The sequence below is a fragment of the Loxodonta africana genome, chromosome 14, assembly GCF_030014295.1.
Source record: "Loxodonta africana isolate mLoxAfr1 chromosome 14, mLoxAfr1.hap2, whole genome shotgun sequence".
Taxonomy (NCBI): Eukaryota; Metazoa; Chordata; class Mammalia; order Proboscidea; family Elephantidae; genus Loxodonta; species Loxodonta africana.
This window is the reverse complement of record NC_087355.1, coordinates 70,450,590-70,467,683: the sequence shown is the minus strand read 5'-3', so window position 1 is coordinate 70,467,683 and position 17,094 is coordinate 70,450,590. Positions and strand designations below refer to the sequence as shown.

General features: G+C 41.6%; 1 protein-coding gene across 4 annotated transcripts in view; it reads left to right on the top strand.

The window, feature by feature from the left end:
- SNTB1 (syntrophin beta 1) overlaps positions 1-15,672 on the top strand; it is a 255,140-nt gene extending 239,468 nt beyond the window's left edge. For 2 of the 4 annotated variants that reach the window (XM_064268023.1, XM_064268022.1), the window contains one exon: positions 12,102-15,672. In XM_064268023.1, coding sequence (XP_064124093.1) covers positions 12,102-12,258 — 157 coding nt within the window. In that variant the 3' untranslated portion in view covers positions 12,259-15,672. Of the gene's footprint in view, positions 1-2,816; positions 3,008-7,376; positions 7,446-12,101 lie in introns of all 4 variants that reach the window. The other 2 variants (XM_023545677.2, XM_064268021.1) reach the window with 2 other exon arrangements.
- The last annotated feature ends 1,422 nt before the right edge of the window (positions 15,673-17,094 follow it).

Sequence of the window (17,094 nt, the reverse complement as noted above, 5' to 3'; positions counted from 1 at the left end):
GTGTTATCACGAGGGACCAGTCCCTGGAGAAGAACATCATGCTTGGTAAAGTAAAGGGTCAGCGGAAAAGAGGAAGAGCCTCAGTGAGATAGATTGACGCAGTGGCTGCAACAAGGGGCTCAGCGTGACAAGGATTGTGAGGAAGGTGCAGGACTGGTCAGTGTTTTGTTGTCTTGTACATACAGTTGCTGTGAGTCGGAACCAACTTGATGGCACCCAAGAACAACAATGGAAACCATGGTGGCATAATGGTTAAAAGCTAGAGCTGCTAACCAAAAGGTGGGAAGTTCAAATCCACCAGGTGCTCCTTGGGAACCCTATGGGACAGTTCTACTTGTTCTATAGGGTCGCTATGAGTCAGAATGAACTCAACAGCAACGGGTTTTTTGTTTTGGTTAAGAACAACAAGAAGAATTAAAACCACTAATTTTTTTTTTTTTTATCAGTAGTTGATTATCTGATGGCATATCTGATGGCATCACTTTGAAGTTCAAGCATGAAGGAAAAACTAAAAGCCATGTGTAGAGCCCATTCTTTCAAATGCTTTACAGCTGGTAGAAATAAAGAGGGTCAGCAAAGAGGAGCCTAAATGGGAAGGGTAGCTACCTGTGTGCTAGTTTCTTTGCCAGTCATCCTTGGACAGAGGACTCGAGCCCTCTGAGAAGGTAACTTAAAATTTACCAAGGGTCTCTGCCCAGAAGGACTTATAAACTTATTAGCGAGTGTGTCTTTGGAAAATAGCAACCCTTTGCTGCAAGTAGAAAGACGTCTGCAGAGAGTAGGGGAAGGGTCGGATGTTTTAGTCAACACTTCAATAAAAGCAACCTCAATCTATGAGCAGATGGACGCTGTATGTACTTACGCATACGTGTTGTTGTTGTTCTCGTGTGCCACAGAGTCGATCCGACTCATAGCCAACTTATAGGACAGAGTAGAACTGCCCCCATAGGGTTTCCTAAGCTGTCATTTTTATGGGAGCAGATTGCCGGGTCTTTTCGCCCATGGAATGGCTGATGGGTTCAGAACCACCGACCTTTCGGTTAGCAGCTGAGCACTTAACCATTGCACCACCATGCCTATTTATTCATACTTATTTATTCTAAACCAAATGACATACTGACTCCAGCCCTAACAGACCCCTGCTTCTTTCTTCCCCCAAGCCTGAAGACCTCCCACACCCCACCGTCATTATTCATGAGGAGGAGAATTGAGAGACCCTTTGCCAAGGTCCCTCCACATCTCCCTCCATATCCTAGGTGCCAGAGAGAGAAAGACACATGGGACCCAGTGGACAGAAGTTGCGTTTTGAAATCTGAGCAACCTGGGTTGTGACATATTCACTTCTCTGTGCTTAAAGCTGATTTATAAAGCTGAGTGGAGCTAATGATGATAGGGAGTAAACTCAATCAGCAATTCCCTTCTTTTTTGTTTCTCCTCCCTTCTCATCCCAGCCCCAGTGTCAGCTCAGAAAATGTCCTGGTTTCCCTAAAGATCTTTTAGATATGGAGCCAATTTACTTGCCAGGGTCTGTTAAATGTGTGGCCCAAAATTCGATCTGATTTGTAATACTCTTGCAGAATTCTTTATCAACGGTTTTAAAAACTCACAAGTCTTTTGCTAAACAGGAACTAGGATTCTTGTGGCAGGCCCCTGTCCAGCTTAAAATAAAACTCTATAGGACAGAGTAGAGCTGCCCCGTAGAGTTTCCGAGGAGCACCTGGCAGATTTGAACTGCCAACCTCTTGGTTAGCAACCCAGCACTTAACCCCGATGCCACCAGGGTTCCTGTCCATCGAGCTTACAAGCTTGAAATGCTAGTCTGTCTTCCTGAACACAGTGAGAATCCCAGATAAAAGCTGGCTTCTGACCTGCTCCAGAGGCTTTAGCTCGGTGCCTCTGGATAGGAGGACACTACATGGACTACCTGAGGGTCCAGGATGCCACACTGGGCCCGAGGGAGAAATGGCATTCCCAGCACATCTGAGATCTGTCTGCACCAGCAGCTTTTCCAGCATCCTAGATCTCCCGGGAAATTAAATGAGCACCCCTTTCAGTTTATAAGGGGCCTTAGTGGCACGGTGGTTAAGAGAGATGGCTGCTAATCAAAAGGTCAGCAGTTCAAATGCACCAGCCACTCCTTGGAAACCCTATGGGCAGTTTTACTCTGTCCTGTAGGGTCGCTATGATTCAGAATTGACTCGATGGCAGAGGATTTGGGTTTTTTAGGTTCAGTTTATAAAATGACCCCTATTAGACTTCTTAGAAACTGCAAATTAGATTATTTTAAAGCTACTCACTATAGATTTCCTAAATATGTAGCATTTGTTAACTTTGGTAATGAGATGTGGCAGTGCTCACTTCTTTCACCAGGTTGCAGACAAGACACCGAGTGTGGTGTGTGTGTGTGTGTGTGTGTGTTGATGATGATGGTGATTCCAAGGTGGCTTGTTGTAAATCTAATGTCAATTTTTTTTTTCCTAGCTTGAGGCAAGGCTCGTCTAGCCATTGGAAGACAAGTACACCTGTACACCTGCCTATTGTCAGATGGTCAGATAAGGCTAGAACCCAGATACAATTCAGTAGATCCCAGCAGAATAAATTTCCAGAAGAACCTCTTTCAGATTATTGTCCATTGTTCCATGGGGAGGTTAAAGTTACAGTATCAAAATAAATCCAAGGAGAATAGTCTCAGGAGCAATTACTATTTTTCAACTTTAGTAAGAATTTGTGGATACTTTAAGTGTTGAGTGCCTGGGAAAATGGATTGACTTCCATGGTCATGTTTGTCCCTCTGTCTCTCTGTCTGTCTCTCTCAGCTTGCACCTATAAAAACCAGGAGTGCCGTTTGACCATCCATTATGAGAATGGATTTTCTATTACTACTGAACCACAGGAGGGTGCCTTTCCCAAAACCATCCTACAGTCTCCTTATGAAAAGCTCAAGATGTCTTCAGATGATGGGATCAGGATGTTGTATTTAGATTTTGGAGGCAAAGATGGAGAGATTGTAAGTGTGCCTATTTTTCAGGCAATGTGATTTTGTATCTTTCTCTTTGCAGCACACACCTATGATGACTCACAGACATAATGCTCCCTTACATTTGTGTAGCGTTGGCCTGTTAACAAAGTACTTGCAAATCTGTGTCTTCCATGATCCTTGTAAAACACAGATCGAATCCAGACATTCCAAAGCTCTTTACTTTGGTCTCATTAGAAGACATCATAAATGTTTGAATTAAAGAATTCTTTACAAAGTCAGTATTAAATCCTTATCAAATAGGGCCCCCACCAGCTCCAAAATGTACCATTCATTTTTTAAAAGTACCGAGCATCTATTATCACCTCAGCATTGTGCTAAGTATTAGGGATGCAGGGATGTAAAATCAAGGCTTCGAACCAATTAGTTCTGGTTTGAGCCCGTGTTGAGAATTTGCATTTCTAACAAGTTCTCCCCAACCCTCCCCCGCCCCAACACAAAAAACCAAACTTGTTGCCATCAAGCCAATTCTAACTCATAGTGACCTTATAGGACAGAATAGGACTGCTCCCATAGGGTTTCCAAGTTGCAACTGGTGAATTTGAACTGCGGACCTTTCGGTTAGCAGCCGAGCTCTTAACCACTGCGTCGGGTGATGCTAATGCTGCTGGATAGGGACCAGTCCTGAGAACCACTAATAGAGACAAACTAACCAAACCCACTGTAGTGGAGTCAATTCTGATTCATAGTAGCCCTATAGGAGAGAGTAGAAGCACCCCATAGGGTTTCCAAAGCCATAATCTGTTCAGAAGCAGACTTCCACTTCTTTCTCCCGTTGAGTGGCTGGCGGGTTCGAACCGCCAAACTTTTGGTTGGCAAACAAGCTCTTTAACCGCCACACCACCAGGGCTCCTTTCCTAGTAGAAAAGTGGTTCTGAAGTGATTCTTACTGTACATAAGAATCAGGGATCTTGTTAAAATGTGGATTCTGACTTAAGTATCTCTGAATTGGAAACCCTTATGGTGCAATGGTTAAGTGCTATGGCTGCTAACCAAGAGGTCAGCAGTTTGGATCCGCCAGGTGCTCCTTGGAAGCTCTATGGGGCAGTTCTACTCCGTTCTATAGGGTTGCTATCAGTCCGAATGAACTCCATGGCAGTGGGTTTTTTGACGATGGAAATGCAAATTCTCAGCAGGGGTTCAAACCAAAATGAACTGGCTTGAAACCTTGTGTAAAATACACAGGCCCGACACCGGGGAAACTCTCAGTGGAGCAGAGAGGATAGAGAGCAAACAGCTGGGGGTGGGCGAGGGACAGAGGAGAAGGTACAGCAGAGAAACCAAGGAAAAACAGGTCAGCTCTACCCCAGTGGTGAGAGGATCAGATGAGGATGCAGAAGTTCTGGGCTAATGTCAGATAATATCCAGTAAAATTAGCAAATTCACCACTTAAGGTAATATTCAGGAATCCGTGGGTGATGCAAGGAAACCCTGGCAGCACAGTGGTTAAGAGCTACGGCTGCTAACCAAAAGGTTGGCAGTTCGAATCCACCACACACTCCTTGGAAACCGAATGGAGCAATTCTACTCTGTCCTATAAGGTTGCTATGAGTCAGAATGGACTCTATGGCAGTGGGTGTGGTTTTTGGGCAGTGCAAATGGTTAATATGCTTGGATGCTAACCGAAAGGTTGGAAGTTCAAGTCCACCCAGAGGTGCCTTGGAAGAAAGACCTGGTGATGTACTTCCAGAAAATCAGCCATTGAAAACCCTGTGGAGCACAGTTCTGCTCTGACACATATGGGGTTTTCATGAGTCAGAGTCAACCCGATGGCAACTGGTGTAACTAGTAAGGTGGTATTTATACTTTTTATATCAATGCAAATAGTCCTTCTGTTTAAATTCATAATTTTCTGTGACCACTACTACCTGTCAGAGTGGAAAATTATACTACTTCCATTTCACCGAAGGGTGAGAATTCCCTCTTCTTTCTGGCAAGTGTAGTTCTTGGCATTTCTCAGGAAGGCAGAGCATCTCATTTAAGCTGTCAAGTCTAAAACTTCAAGGAGAACCTTGGTTCTGGTGGCACAGTGGTTAAGAGCTCAGGCTGCTAACCAAAAGGTCAGCAGTTCGATCTACCAACTGATTCTTGGAAACACTGTGGGGCAGTTCTGCTCTTTTGTATAGGATCAGCATGAGTCAGAACCGACTCAACAGCACCTAAAAACAACAACGTCATCTGTCTAGGTCCTCCCTAGACACCTGGTTAGTCAACAAATATTTCTTGCCTTCCACTTTATAACAGGGATGAGGAATATGGAAAACACAGAGAGTAAATCTCAGTTTTAGAAAAGTCCAGTAATTTTAATTTAGCTCCTGGCTTTCAATTTAGCTAATCCCTCCTCCCCTACCCCCAACTCTCCACAATCACTTCAGCCATTGCTTCTGTGGAACTTTGCTGGTAATTCTCGTAAAACCATTTGGGATTAGCTAGCAAGGGCTTGGCATTCCTGGGTGGCACCAATGGTTAACATGTTTGGCTGCTGACTGAAAGATTGGTGGTTCAAAAACATCCAGAGGCACCTCGGAAGAAAGGCCTGGCAGTCTGCTTCTGAACCATCACAGCCATTGAAAACCCCATGGAGCACAGTTCTACTCTGAAACACAGGGTGTTGCCATGAGTTGGGATTGACTCAGTGGCAACTGGTTTGGGGTTTTTATTTTTGTTTTTGTGTTTTTAGCAGGGGCCAGAATTGACTCAACAGCAGTGGGTTTTGGTTTTTGGTTTACTGAGGTAGAGGCCTAGAACAACACATAACAAAAGAACATTGCTGTTGTTGTTAGTTGCTTGCCACCTAGTTAATATTGACTCATGGTGACCCCGTGTGTGCAGAGTAAAACTGCTCCTTAGAAGAATGAAGAAAACCAGAGATGCAAGGGGAAGATTAGTCCAAAGAACTAATGGACCACAACTACCACAGCCTCCACCAGACTGAGTCCAGCACAATTAGATGGTGCCCGGCTACCACCTCTGAATTCTCTGACAGGAATCACACTAGAGGGTTCCAGACAGAGTTAGAGAAAAATGTAGAACAAAATTCTAACTCACAAAAAAAAGACCAGACCTATTGCCCTGACAGAGACTAGAGAAACCCCGAGAGTATGGCCCCTGGACACCCTTTTGGTTCAGTAATAAAGTCACTCCTGAGGTTCACCCTTCAGCCAAAGATTAGACAGGCCCATAAAACAAAACAGGACTAAAGGGGCACACCAGCCCAGAGGCAAGGACTAGAAGGTAGGAGGGAGCAGGAAAACTGGTAATAGGGAACCCGAGGTCGAGAAGGGAGAGTGTTGACATGTCGTGGGGTTGTTAACCAATGTCATAAAACAATATGTGTACTAATTGTTTAATGAGGAGTTAGTTTGTTCTGTAAACCTTCATCTAAAGTACAATTTAAAAAAAAAAAAGGAAAAACAAACCTCCTTAGTGTTTTCAAGGCTGTGACCTTTCAAAAGCAGATCGCCAGGCCTTTCTTCTGGGGTGCTTCTGGGTGGATTTGAACCACCAACCTTAACAACTAGTAGTTACGCACTTAACTGTGAATTGCGGAGTTTGGGCACTGCTCTTCTAGATCATGCCAATACTGCCAGCCCGGCCCCAGTGCAGTAGCAGAGTTCTTACTCTGAGTGCCACAGGCAGGCTTGAGGAAGCTGATTCCCTGTGCTGACAGTAGTCTGTTTTCACTTTCTGAGAACGAGTTCCAGCCAGACATTTTTTTAACCTTTAAAATGGATCCACGGAATTTTATTAGATTTTTTTGTTTATTTGTGTTTTTCGAGTTTGGCCTGAAGCACCAGTTTGGAGATGAAGTAATTTGAAAGTACAGTTTACTAAGAATACTTCTAGTTTAGTGTTGCTGCATCAATCACCCAACTGTGTACTTTTTTTCCTAAAGGTGACAAAAAAAAAACCAAACCTGTTGCCATCGAGTTGATCCCTAGGAAAGTGGGTAAAAGTGTCCTGTTTTACCATTGGCTGACAAATTCAAGACTATTTGTGCCTGTAATTATGACCTGACTTGGAAGATTTAGGAGGGACCAATTTCTTTTGCTCTCAGTATATTGGGGTGATAGGCTCAATTTCAGACATAGCGCCCCCAATGCTTAGCTAAGGGGAAGAGAACAGAGACGAGTCCTGGGAACAGTAATAAACTGAGAGTCAGGAGACATCTGAGTTTGTAACTAACTCACTGGGCAAGTCCTTTCATTCCTTTGGATCTGAGTCTCCCCACCTGTTAAATAAAGGGACTGAAGTAGGTATCTTTTTTTTTTAATATATATATTATAGTAAATAGATATGTAACAAATTATTTGACATTTCATCATGCTCTTTCAACCAGCACCCTTATCTATTCCCAAATTATATCATCGCCCTTAACAGAAGCTCAGTGCCCCCTAAGCATTGTAAGGTAGGTAATCTTTACAGTTACTTTCAAAAGTTAAGTTCTGTGTCAGTGAAATATAATGTTGTGGTTAAGTGCCTGGCTTCGGCATCAGAGCTAGACCTGCCTTGGAATCTGTGCTTTCTATTTACTATAAGGTCTATGATCTTAGAAAGGTTTATAAATTCTCCAAATCTTAGTTTCCCCTTATAAAAACAGAAATAATGACATAGCTACCTTATAGGGATTTTGTGAGAATTAAATAAGATAGTGTATAGAAAATATTTAGCACAGTGCCTGGTTTATAATAAGTACATCCTTAATTTTGGTTGTTGTTGTTAGTTGCTGTTGAGTCAATCCCAACTCATAGTGATCTCATGTGACAAATTAAAAGTGCCCCATAAGGTTCTCTCGGCTGTAATCTTCATGGAAGCAGATTGCCAAGTCTTTCTCCCACGGAGCCGTTGGGTGGATTTGAACTGCCAACATTTTGGTTAGCAGCTAAATCTTTAACCAATTGTACCACTAGGGCTCTTTTGATAGATACTATTATAGATTTGACTGATGATATTGAGCTTTTCCAATATCATCAGTCAGAACAAGGCCAGGGGCCATCTGTGGAACAGACCGTCAATTGCTCATATGCAAGTTCAAGCTGAAACTGAAGAAAATCAGAGCAAGTCCATGAAAGCCAAAATATGACCTTGAGTATATCCCACCTGAATTTAGAGACCACCTGAAGAGTAGATTTGACGCATTGAACACTAGTGACCGAAGACCAGAGGAGTAATAGAAGGACATCATCCATGAAGAAAGCAAGAGGTCATTGAAAAGACAGGAAAGAAAGAAAAGACCAAGATGGATGTCAGAGGAGACTCTGAAACTTGCTCTTGAACATAGAGCTGCTAAAGCAAAAGGAAGAATTGATGAAGTAAAAGAACTGAAAGAACATATCAAAGGGCGTCTTGAAGAGACAAAGTAAAGTATTATAATGACATGTGCAAAGAGCTGGAGGTGGAAAACCAAAAGGGAAGAACACACTCGGGGCTTCTCAAGCTAAAAGAACTGAAGAAAAAATTCAAGCCTCAAGTTGCAATAGTGAAGGATTCTATGGGGAAAATATTAAACAAGCAGGAAACATCAAAAGAAGGTGGAAGGAATACACAGAGTCATTATACCAAAAAGAATTAGCCGATGTTCAGCCATTTCAAGAGGTAGCATATGATCAGGAACCAATGGTACTGAAGGAAAAAGTCCAAGCTGCTCTGAAGGCATTGGCGAAAAACAAGGCTCCAGGAATTGATGGAATATCAATTGAGATGTTTCAACAAACAGATGCATCACTGGAGGTGCTCACTCGCCTATGCCAAGAAATATGGAAGACAGCTTCCTGGACAACTGACTGGAAGAGATCCATATTTATGCCTAGTCCCAAGAAAGGTGATCCAACCGAGTGTGGAAATTATAGAACAATATCATTAATATCACATGCAAGCAAAATTTTGCTGAAGATCATTCAAAAATGGCTGCAGCAGTGTATCGACAGGGAACTGCCAGAAATTCAGGCCAGTTTCAGAAGAGGACGTAGAACCAGGGATATCATTGGTGATGTCAGATGGATCCTGGCTGAAAGCAGAGAATACCAGAAGGATGTTTACCTGTGTTTTATTGACTATGCAAAGGCATTCGACTGTGTGGATCATAACAAGCTATGGATAACACTGTGAAGAATGGGAATTCCAGAACACTTAAGTGTGCTCATGAGGAACCTTTACATAGATCAAGAGGCAGTTGTTCAGACAGAACAAGGGGATACTGATTGGTTTAAAGTCAGGAAAGGTGTGCATCAGGGTTGTTTTCTTTCACCATACCTATTCAGTCTGTATGCTGAGCAAATAATCTGAGAAGCTGGCCTATATGAAGAAGAATGGGGCATCAGGATTGGAGGAGGACTCATTAACAATCTGTGTTATGCAGATGACACAACCTTGCTTGCTGAAAGTGAAGAGGACTTGAAGCACTTACTAATGAAGATCAAAGTCCACAGCCTTCAGTATGGATTTCACCTCAACATAAAGAAAACAAAAATCCTCACAACTGGACCAGTGAGCAACATCATGATAAACAGAGAAAAGATTGAAGTTGTCAAGGATTTCATTTTACTTGGACCCACAATCAACACCCATGGAAGTGGTAGTCAAGAAATCAAGACACTTTGCATTGGGTAAATCTGCTGCAAAGGACCTCTTTGAAGATGTCACCTTGAAGACTAAGGTGCGCCTGACCCAAGCCATGGTATTTTCAATTGCATCATATGCATGTGAAAGCTGTACAATGAATAAGGAAGACTGAAGAAGAATTGACGCCTTTGAATTGTGGTGTTGGCGAAGAATATTGAATATACCATGGACTGCCAAAAGAACAAACAAACCTGTCTTAGAAGAAGTACAACCAGAATGCTCCTTAGAAGCAAGGATGGCGAGACTGCGTCTTACATACTGTGGACATGTTGTTAGGAGGGATCAGTCCCTGGAGAAGGACATCATGCTTGGCAGAGTACAGGGTCAGCGGAAAAGAGGAAAACCCTCAACGAGGTGGACTGACACAGTGGCTACCACAATGAGCTCAAGCATAACAACGATTGTAAGGATGGCTCAGGACCAGGCAGTGTTTCGTTCTGTTGTGCGTAGGGTCACTATGAGTCGGAACCAACTCGACGGCACCTAACGACAACAACAACAATTACAGGCTCAAAGCCCTAATGGTGAAGTGGTTAAGAGTTCGGCTGTTAACCAAAACATTGGCAGTTCCAGAGTCGCAGGGGCGGGGATCTGGGGACCAAGGTTTCAGGGAACATTTAGGTCAACTGGCATAACAAAATGTGTTAAGGAAATATTCTGCATCCCACTTTGGTGAGTGGTGTCTGGGGTCTTAAGCACTAGCAAGTGTCCATGTAAGATGCATCGTTTGGTCTCAGCCCACCTGGAGGAAAGGAAAATGAAGAACACCGAAGACACAAGGTAATTATGTGCCCAAAACACAGAAAGGGCCACATAAATCAGAGACTATATCAGCCTGAGACCAGAAGAACTAGATGGTACCCAGCTACCACCGATGACGGCCCTGACAGGGAACACAACAGAGAATCCCTGATGGAGCAGGAGAACAGTGGGATGCAAAATTCTCGTAAAAAGACCAGACTTAATGGTCTGACTGAGACTAGAAGGACCCTGGAGGTCATGGACTCTAGACTTTCTGTTGGCCCAAGACTGGAACCATTCCCAATATCAACTTTTCAGATGGGGATTGGACTGGACTATAAAACAGAAAATGATACTGGTGAGGAGTGAGCTTCTTGGCTGAAGTAGACACATGAGACTATATGGGCAGCTCCCATGTGGAAGGGAGATGAGAAGGCAGATGGGGACAGGAGTTGGCTGAATGGATACAGGGAACACAGGGGGAGAGGAGGAGTGTGCTGTCTCATTAGGGGGAGAGCAACTGGGAGTACATAGCAAGGTGTATATAAATTTTTGTATGAGAGACTGACTTGATTTGTAAAATTTCACTTAAAGCACCAAAAAAAAAAAAGGGTTGGCAGTTTGAATCCTCCAGCCACTCCTTGGAAACCCTACGGGGCAGTTCTACTCTGTCCTACAGGGCCGCTATGAGTCGGAATCAACTCAAGGGCAATGGGTTTGGTTTGGTTTTTGGTATTATAAACTCAGGCTGTATTGCCCGACAGTGTCATCATCAGAATACAGTTGGGGAGAGCAGAAGAGAATTGGGAACAACTCCCCCAATTTTCCTGAATTAGGTCAGTCGATAAAATTCAGCTTGTGAAGGTGTCTCATGCTCTGACCATGTGTACTTGTGGGCTTGTAAGAACACACAGAAAGAAAGATAAGACTTCAGAGACTGCCTTAACAGATACGACATAAATGCTTACAACTCAAGAGTAGAAGGCAGTGAGGACTAGCTGCTTAATGTCAGTTCTGGGTGTTACAGCTTACAAGGTACTTTTATATACAGAATCTCCTTCATGCCAATTACCCTGTGAGTTTGGTAGGACTGAGAAAAATTTTAAGTGACTTATCCAAGATTATACAGCTGAAGTTTTAGAACCAGGACTCAGTCTCATTCTTCAGTTGTGGAATTTAGTGCTGCTTCATGCTGTTGGAAACCCTGGCAGTGTAATGGTTAAGAGCTACACTGCTAACCAAAAGGTCGCCAGTTGGAATCCACCAGGCGCTCCCTGGAAGCCCTGTGTGGCAGTTCTACTCTGTCCTGTAAGGATGCTATGAGTTGGAATCGACTTGATGGCCATGGGTTTTTGAGGGTTTTTTTGGTTCATGCTGTTAACAAATCCACCATAATATCACTATTGTGGTCCCAAACAGAGATGCTTTAGACAGTAAAGAAGGGCAACATCAATATTGATGGTATTGGTGTATGTTAATTTCACAGGAAGTATTTAGGTAAAGAGATGCTTGAGGTGAGATGTAAGGAGTAAATTCAAAGAGTTGTTCCTTTATCTCACTGGCGGGCAAGAATTTGAAAACATAATCGCTGTAGTTAACACTTAGAAGTAGAAAGTGCACAGATTTATTGGATGTGTGAATCACTGTTCTGTATGAATTACTAATTTAAAATCTCTGATGCTCCCTTCTTTTTTAATTTCAGCAACTGGACCTTCATTCCTGCCCCAAACCGATTGTGTTCATCATTCATTCCTTCCTGTCAGCTAAGATTACAAGATTGGGCTTGGTGGCTTGAACAGAGGCGACTTGACTTTGAGGAAAGGAGGCTGGGATGCCACCAGCAAGTGCGCCATTTGTAGTGAGCAGAGCACCCGATGAAGCATGCTGCGGTCAGCTTTAGGTCTCAGGAGTTGTGTCTAAGTGTCCCAGAAACCTCTGTCTTGTCCATTTCAGCAACTACAAAGGGTATCCTAAGGAACCACGATAAGGAACATCAGACTAAAACTGTCTTTTTAGAATAATAAATGGTTAAAGGGATGAGGGCGATTGGAAATAACACAGCATAGCTTTTAAATGACAACCAACGACATGACCGTTAGAACAGCATGCCCAGATCTTAATCATACCAGCTTCTAGACAACTGGTTCACCCAGGTAAGTAAGGAATGAATAGATGAGAAAGGGACATTTCACCTCTCCCCTCCCAGTAACAATGATGTCTTGTTTTATTGTGATTTCTTTCCTACTTCTAACTCAGCATTTCCCTGGTAGGGAATGATGAGCACTTCAAATGGAAACCCACCTTTCATTTAACTATGAAGCAGCTTCTCTTCTTCTTTTTTTTTTTTTTAGTGGATTATCTTTCAGAGATGTAGAATGATTCGGAAGTGTTCTTATTAGCATATGCCAAGCAGGAATTAAATAAAGCATCAGACGCTAATCTGAGTGGTAAACTGGTGGAATCTGAGCCAAAGTAGACTGCTTAAATTGCAAAGCTCTGCTGCAGAGTTGTGTGCATGGAAGATGATTAATTCTGGGACTACACTCACACCAAGGTCTGCTGTCTTATAGCCAAGATTGATAGCTTTATTTATAGAAAGCAAATTATGGGTATTTTTTAAAAAGATTGTCATCTGATATCTATATATAAATACATAAAACAGCTCCCGTGGTTGGGGTTAACTAATTATCCCCAACTCGTGGCTTTCAGTGGAAGTACGGAGCAGTCAATCTGTTTGCTCAATCAACCCTTTTTTCTGCCTGTGCTTGAATGCATGCATTTTCAAACAAGTGGTAGTGCAGCCTGATTTCATTGTGGGTGATGCTGGCTTTTACAGATACACCCAGCACTATAAACAAATCTGTTGAGAGCGTCTGCAGTTCTTTTGGAATTCCAGGGAACTACTATAATGACCTGATATTTTTCTACAAGAATATTTTCAGACAGCACATAGCGCATTATTGATTTAATACTTTTGTTTTTGTCTTTCGAAACACATTCACTCAAAATAACCCCGTTATTTGATTTTGGAATCACTTTTCTCAAACCTTTGAAAATTAGCTCTCGAATTCCCGTAAACGTATGTATCACTTCATTCCCCTGTCATTGAGATAGACACATGTTTTGGGGTAGACCTGTGTGTTTTTTTCAGAATCATATTTTAGCAAAAACCTATGCAAAGAGGTTTGAAAAGTGAAATTGTTTGAAAAGAATGTGATTTTTGCTCACTCAAACGTATGTGTTTATTGAGTTGGAGAGTTTTATTTTAGATCAGTGTTTCTCCCAAGTGTGTATCATGTAACGCTAGTTCCAAGGGCCACTGACGGAGTGGTGCTTCGCGGGGAAAGGGAATAAGGTGTTTGGTAATCAGAAACATTTGTTAAATGCTCCAATAAAACATGTTGAACAGATTCCATCATTGCAGGCCCCCTCAAAGACTTTAATCTACATTGTGATTCTTCAACGGGGGGATCTGGTGTGCCATTCCCCGCACTTAGCTGCACAACTCCTTTCAAGTGGAGCATCTTGAGAACCTAGTGTTTTCTTACCAAAAAAAAGAAAACCAACTTTGAGAAATGCAGGTTTAGGACATGGATTTTTTTGTTTCTTATTTTAAAATGCTAGAGAATGAAGTCCCAGCCCGAATACTGTAGGAAAGCTTTGCTGCATTTGTAAGTTAGACTGCACTCTTTCCTTATATATTTTCAAAATCACTGGAATGTTGTCATACAAGATTATTATACTTGTATATTGTAAATAGCATATTAAAATACATATATTAATGCCAATAGTTTAATTCAAAAATATGTAATCTAAGGTGCTCAGTACTACATGAAGTATGAGTTCATTACTCATAATTAAGTTGCAAAGATCCTATTATATTTATAGACAAATTAAAGTCATCACAGTTGCAAATATTATTTCTTCATCACTTAACCAGTTTTGGACTGATTAATATCTGGGTGGGGGTCAACAGAAACTACATTCTCAGCATTTATAAATTTAATTTAAAATATTTATATTTTAGAAAAAATATATTTGAATAAAATGAATGCATTTTTCTGAAGTAAACTAAAATGTGTTATTAGCAAGAAATAGAAAATTTTACCAAGAGAATTGTGTATACGCATCATTTTTTTTTTTCTTCCACATAAAAGTGTCTCCTAACAGTGGCTATGATGAATCAATTTCTAGTACTCTTTTTTTTTTTTCAATCTGAAGTCAACAAGTTACAGTTACTTTACACTGTCGATTTTAATCTTTATGTGTGTTAGTGTGAATGACACAAACTCCTAAGTTTGGACCACGCCTGAGTACATTTAGTGAATCAACTGGGTCATTAGGGTAATTTGTTTTTGTCCAATTCGCTCTGTGCCCAATCACCTCTGTACCCAATCTGTTTCCTATTTGAATTGATGACTTATTAAATTCACACTGTTTATCTTTAAATGGAAACCAATACAAATGAATGATGTTTTAATCTACCTTTTGTGGAAAGCTGCTCATTTGTCAGTAGATGTGATTAGATGCGCTCTTGGGTGTGATGAAGTCTCTTTAAACCATCTCATAGGGATTTAAAGAGGCCAAAAGGAACACAGGTATCAACTTTTCTGACTTGAACTAAGTGGGAGAAACAAAACGATAAGTGAAGCCGTTGAACACTATCTGGGAAGAAGCATTTAATTAAGATGGCAGTGGGTAGGGGATCAATTGATGAAATTAAGATGCCGCAAGCATGTCCTTTCATCTGAAAAACTGTTGACCTTCCTTGGTTGAAAGTCAGAAAGAATGGTCTTAACTGCCAGAGGATTCTCCTAAAATAATGGGCAGGGCCTTTCTGGCCCTTGTTTTACAAAGATTGGATATTCCACCTTGAAAGGACTGGAGTGGGATGGAATGAGTAATTTTTTAATGTACCCTGATTTTTCAAAAATGTGCCTATAGCTATCATGTAAAATTTATATATGAATTAAATAAATATTCACCTCTGAGTTCTAGTGGAGTTTATATTACATTACAGAAACATCATAGATTGGTTGGTGGCTTCATGATATTTAGAGGGCTACGGGGGTATGGAAACATCCTGCTATTCTCTTCCTTATTAGAACTAGACTTAAAAAAAAAAAAAGAAAAAAACTTGCCCTTGAGTCAGCATTAAGTCCTGGCAACCCCACATGAGTCAGAGTAGAACTGTGCTCCATAGGGTGTACAGTGCCTGATTTTTTGGAAGTAGATTGCCAGGCCTTTCTTCTGTACACCTCTCGGTGGACTTGTATCTTCAGCCTTTTGGTTAGCAGCCAAGCATGTTAACCATTTGCACCGCCCAGGAACTACAAGATTGGCCTGAGAAGGTGCAAGGGTAAAGGGGATGCAACTAGCAATTTTTTTATGTGCACTTATTTCATCCCCCCCCCCCACCCCGCCCCATTATCTTCCTTTTCCTTACTGGTGCTTCTTAGTCTTTTTCTAATTTTTTAATCAGTAGCTCTATTTTTTTTTTTTTAATTGTGCTTTAGGAGAAAGTTTACAGCACAAATTAGTTTCTCATTCAAAAATTTATACACAGATTGTTCTGTGACATTGGTTACAATCCCCACAATGTGTCAGCAGTCTCCCCTTTTCCACCCCAGGATCCCCATGTCCATTCATCCAGTTTTCCTGTCCCTTCCTGCCTTCTGGTCGTTGCTTTTGGCCAGGTGTTGCCAATTTGGTCTCATATACTTGATTGAACTAAGAAGCCCATTCTTCAAATGTGATAGTTTGTTTATAGGCCTGGGAGCAATAGATGTATCTTATATGGCTGCTTGCAAGCTTTTAAGACCCCAGACGCTACTCACCAAAGTAGGATGTGGAACATTTTCTTGATGAACTACGTTCTGCCAATTGATCTAGATGTCCCCAAAGATAACGGCCCCCAGCCCTCAGCCCCAAATAACTCAAGGTGTTTGGATATGTCTGGGAAGCTTCTGTGACTTTGCTTTGGTCAAGTTGTGCTAACTTCCCCTATATTGTGTGTTGTCTTTCCCTTCACCAGTTAAAACTTGTTTACTATGTAGTAGTTAGTGATTTCCCCTCCCCACCCTCCCCTTCCTCATAACCATCAAAGATTGTTTTTTTCTGTGTGTAAACTTTTCTTGAGTTTTTATAATAGTGGTCTCATAAAATATTTGTCCTTATTGTGATTGACTTATCACTCAGCATAATGCCCTCCAGATTCGTCCATGTGGGGAGATGTAACATAATTTGTTTATCCATTCATTTATTGATGGGCTATTAGGTTGTTTCCACCTTTGTGCTATTGTGAATAGTGCTGCAATGGACATGAGTGTGCCTATGTCTATGTGTGTGATGGCTTTTATTTCTCTAGGATATATTCCTAGTAGTGGGATTGCTAGATCTTATGGTATTTCTATTTCTAGCTTTTTAAGAAGGTACTGTTTTACATTCCCACCAGCAATGCATGAGTTCCAGTCTCCCTGCAATCTCTCCAACATTTGTTATTTTCTGTTTTTTTGATAACTGCCAGTAATGTTGGGGTGAGATGGTATCTCAGTGTAGCATTGATTTGCGCCTCATGTGAATTTCTTCTTTGGTGAAGTGTCTGTTCATATCCTTTGCCCATTTTTTATTGGATTATTTGTCTTTTTGTTGTTGAGGTGTTGAACGTTTTATAAATTTTAGAGATTAGACTCATC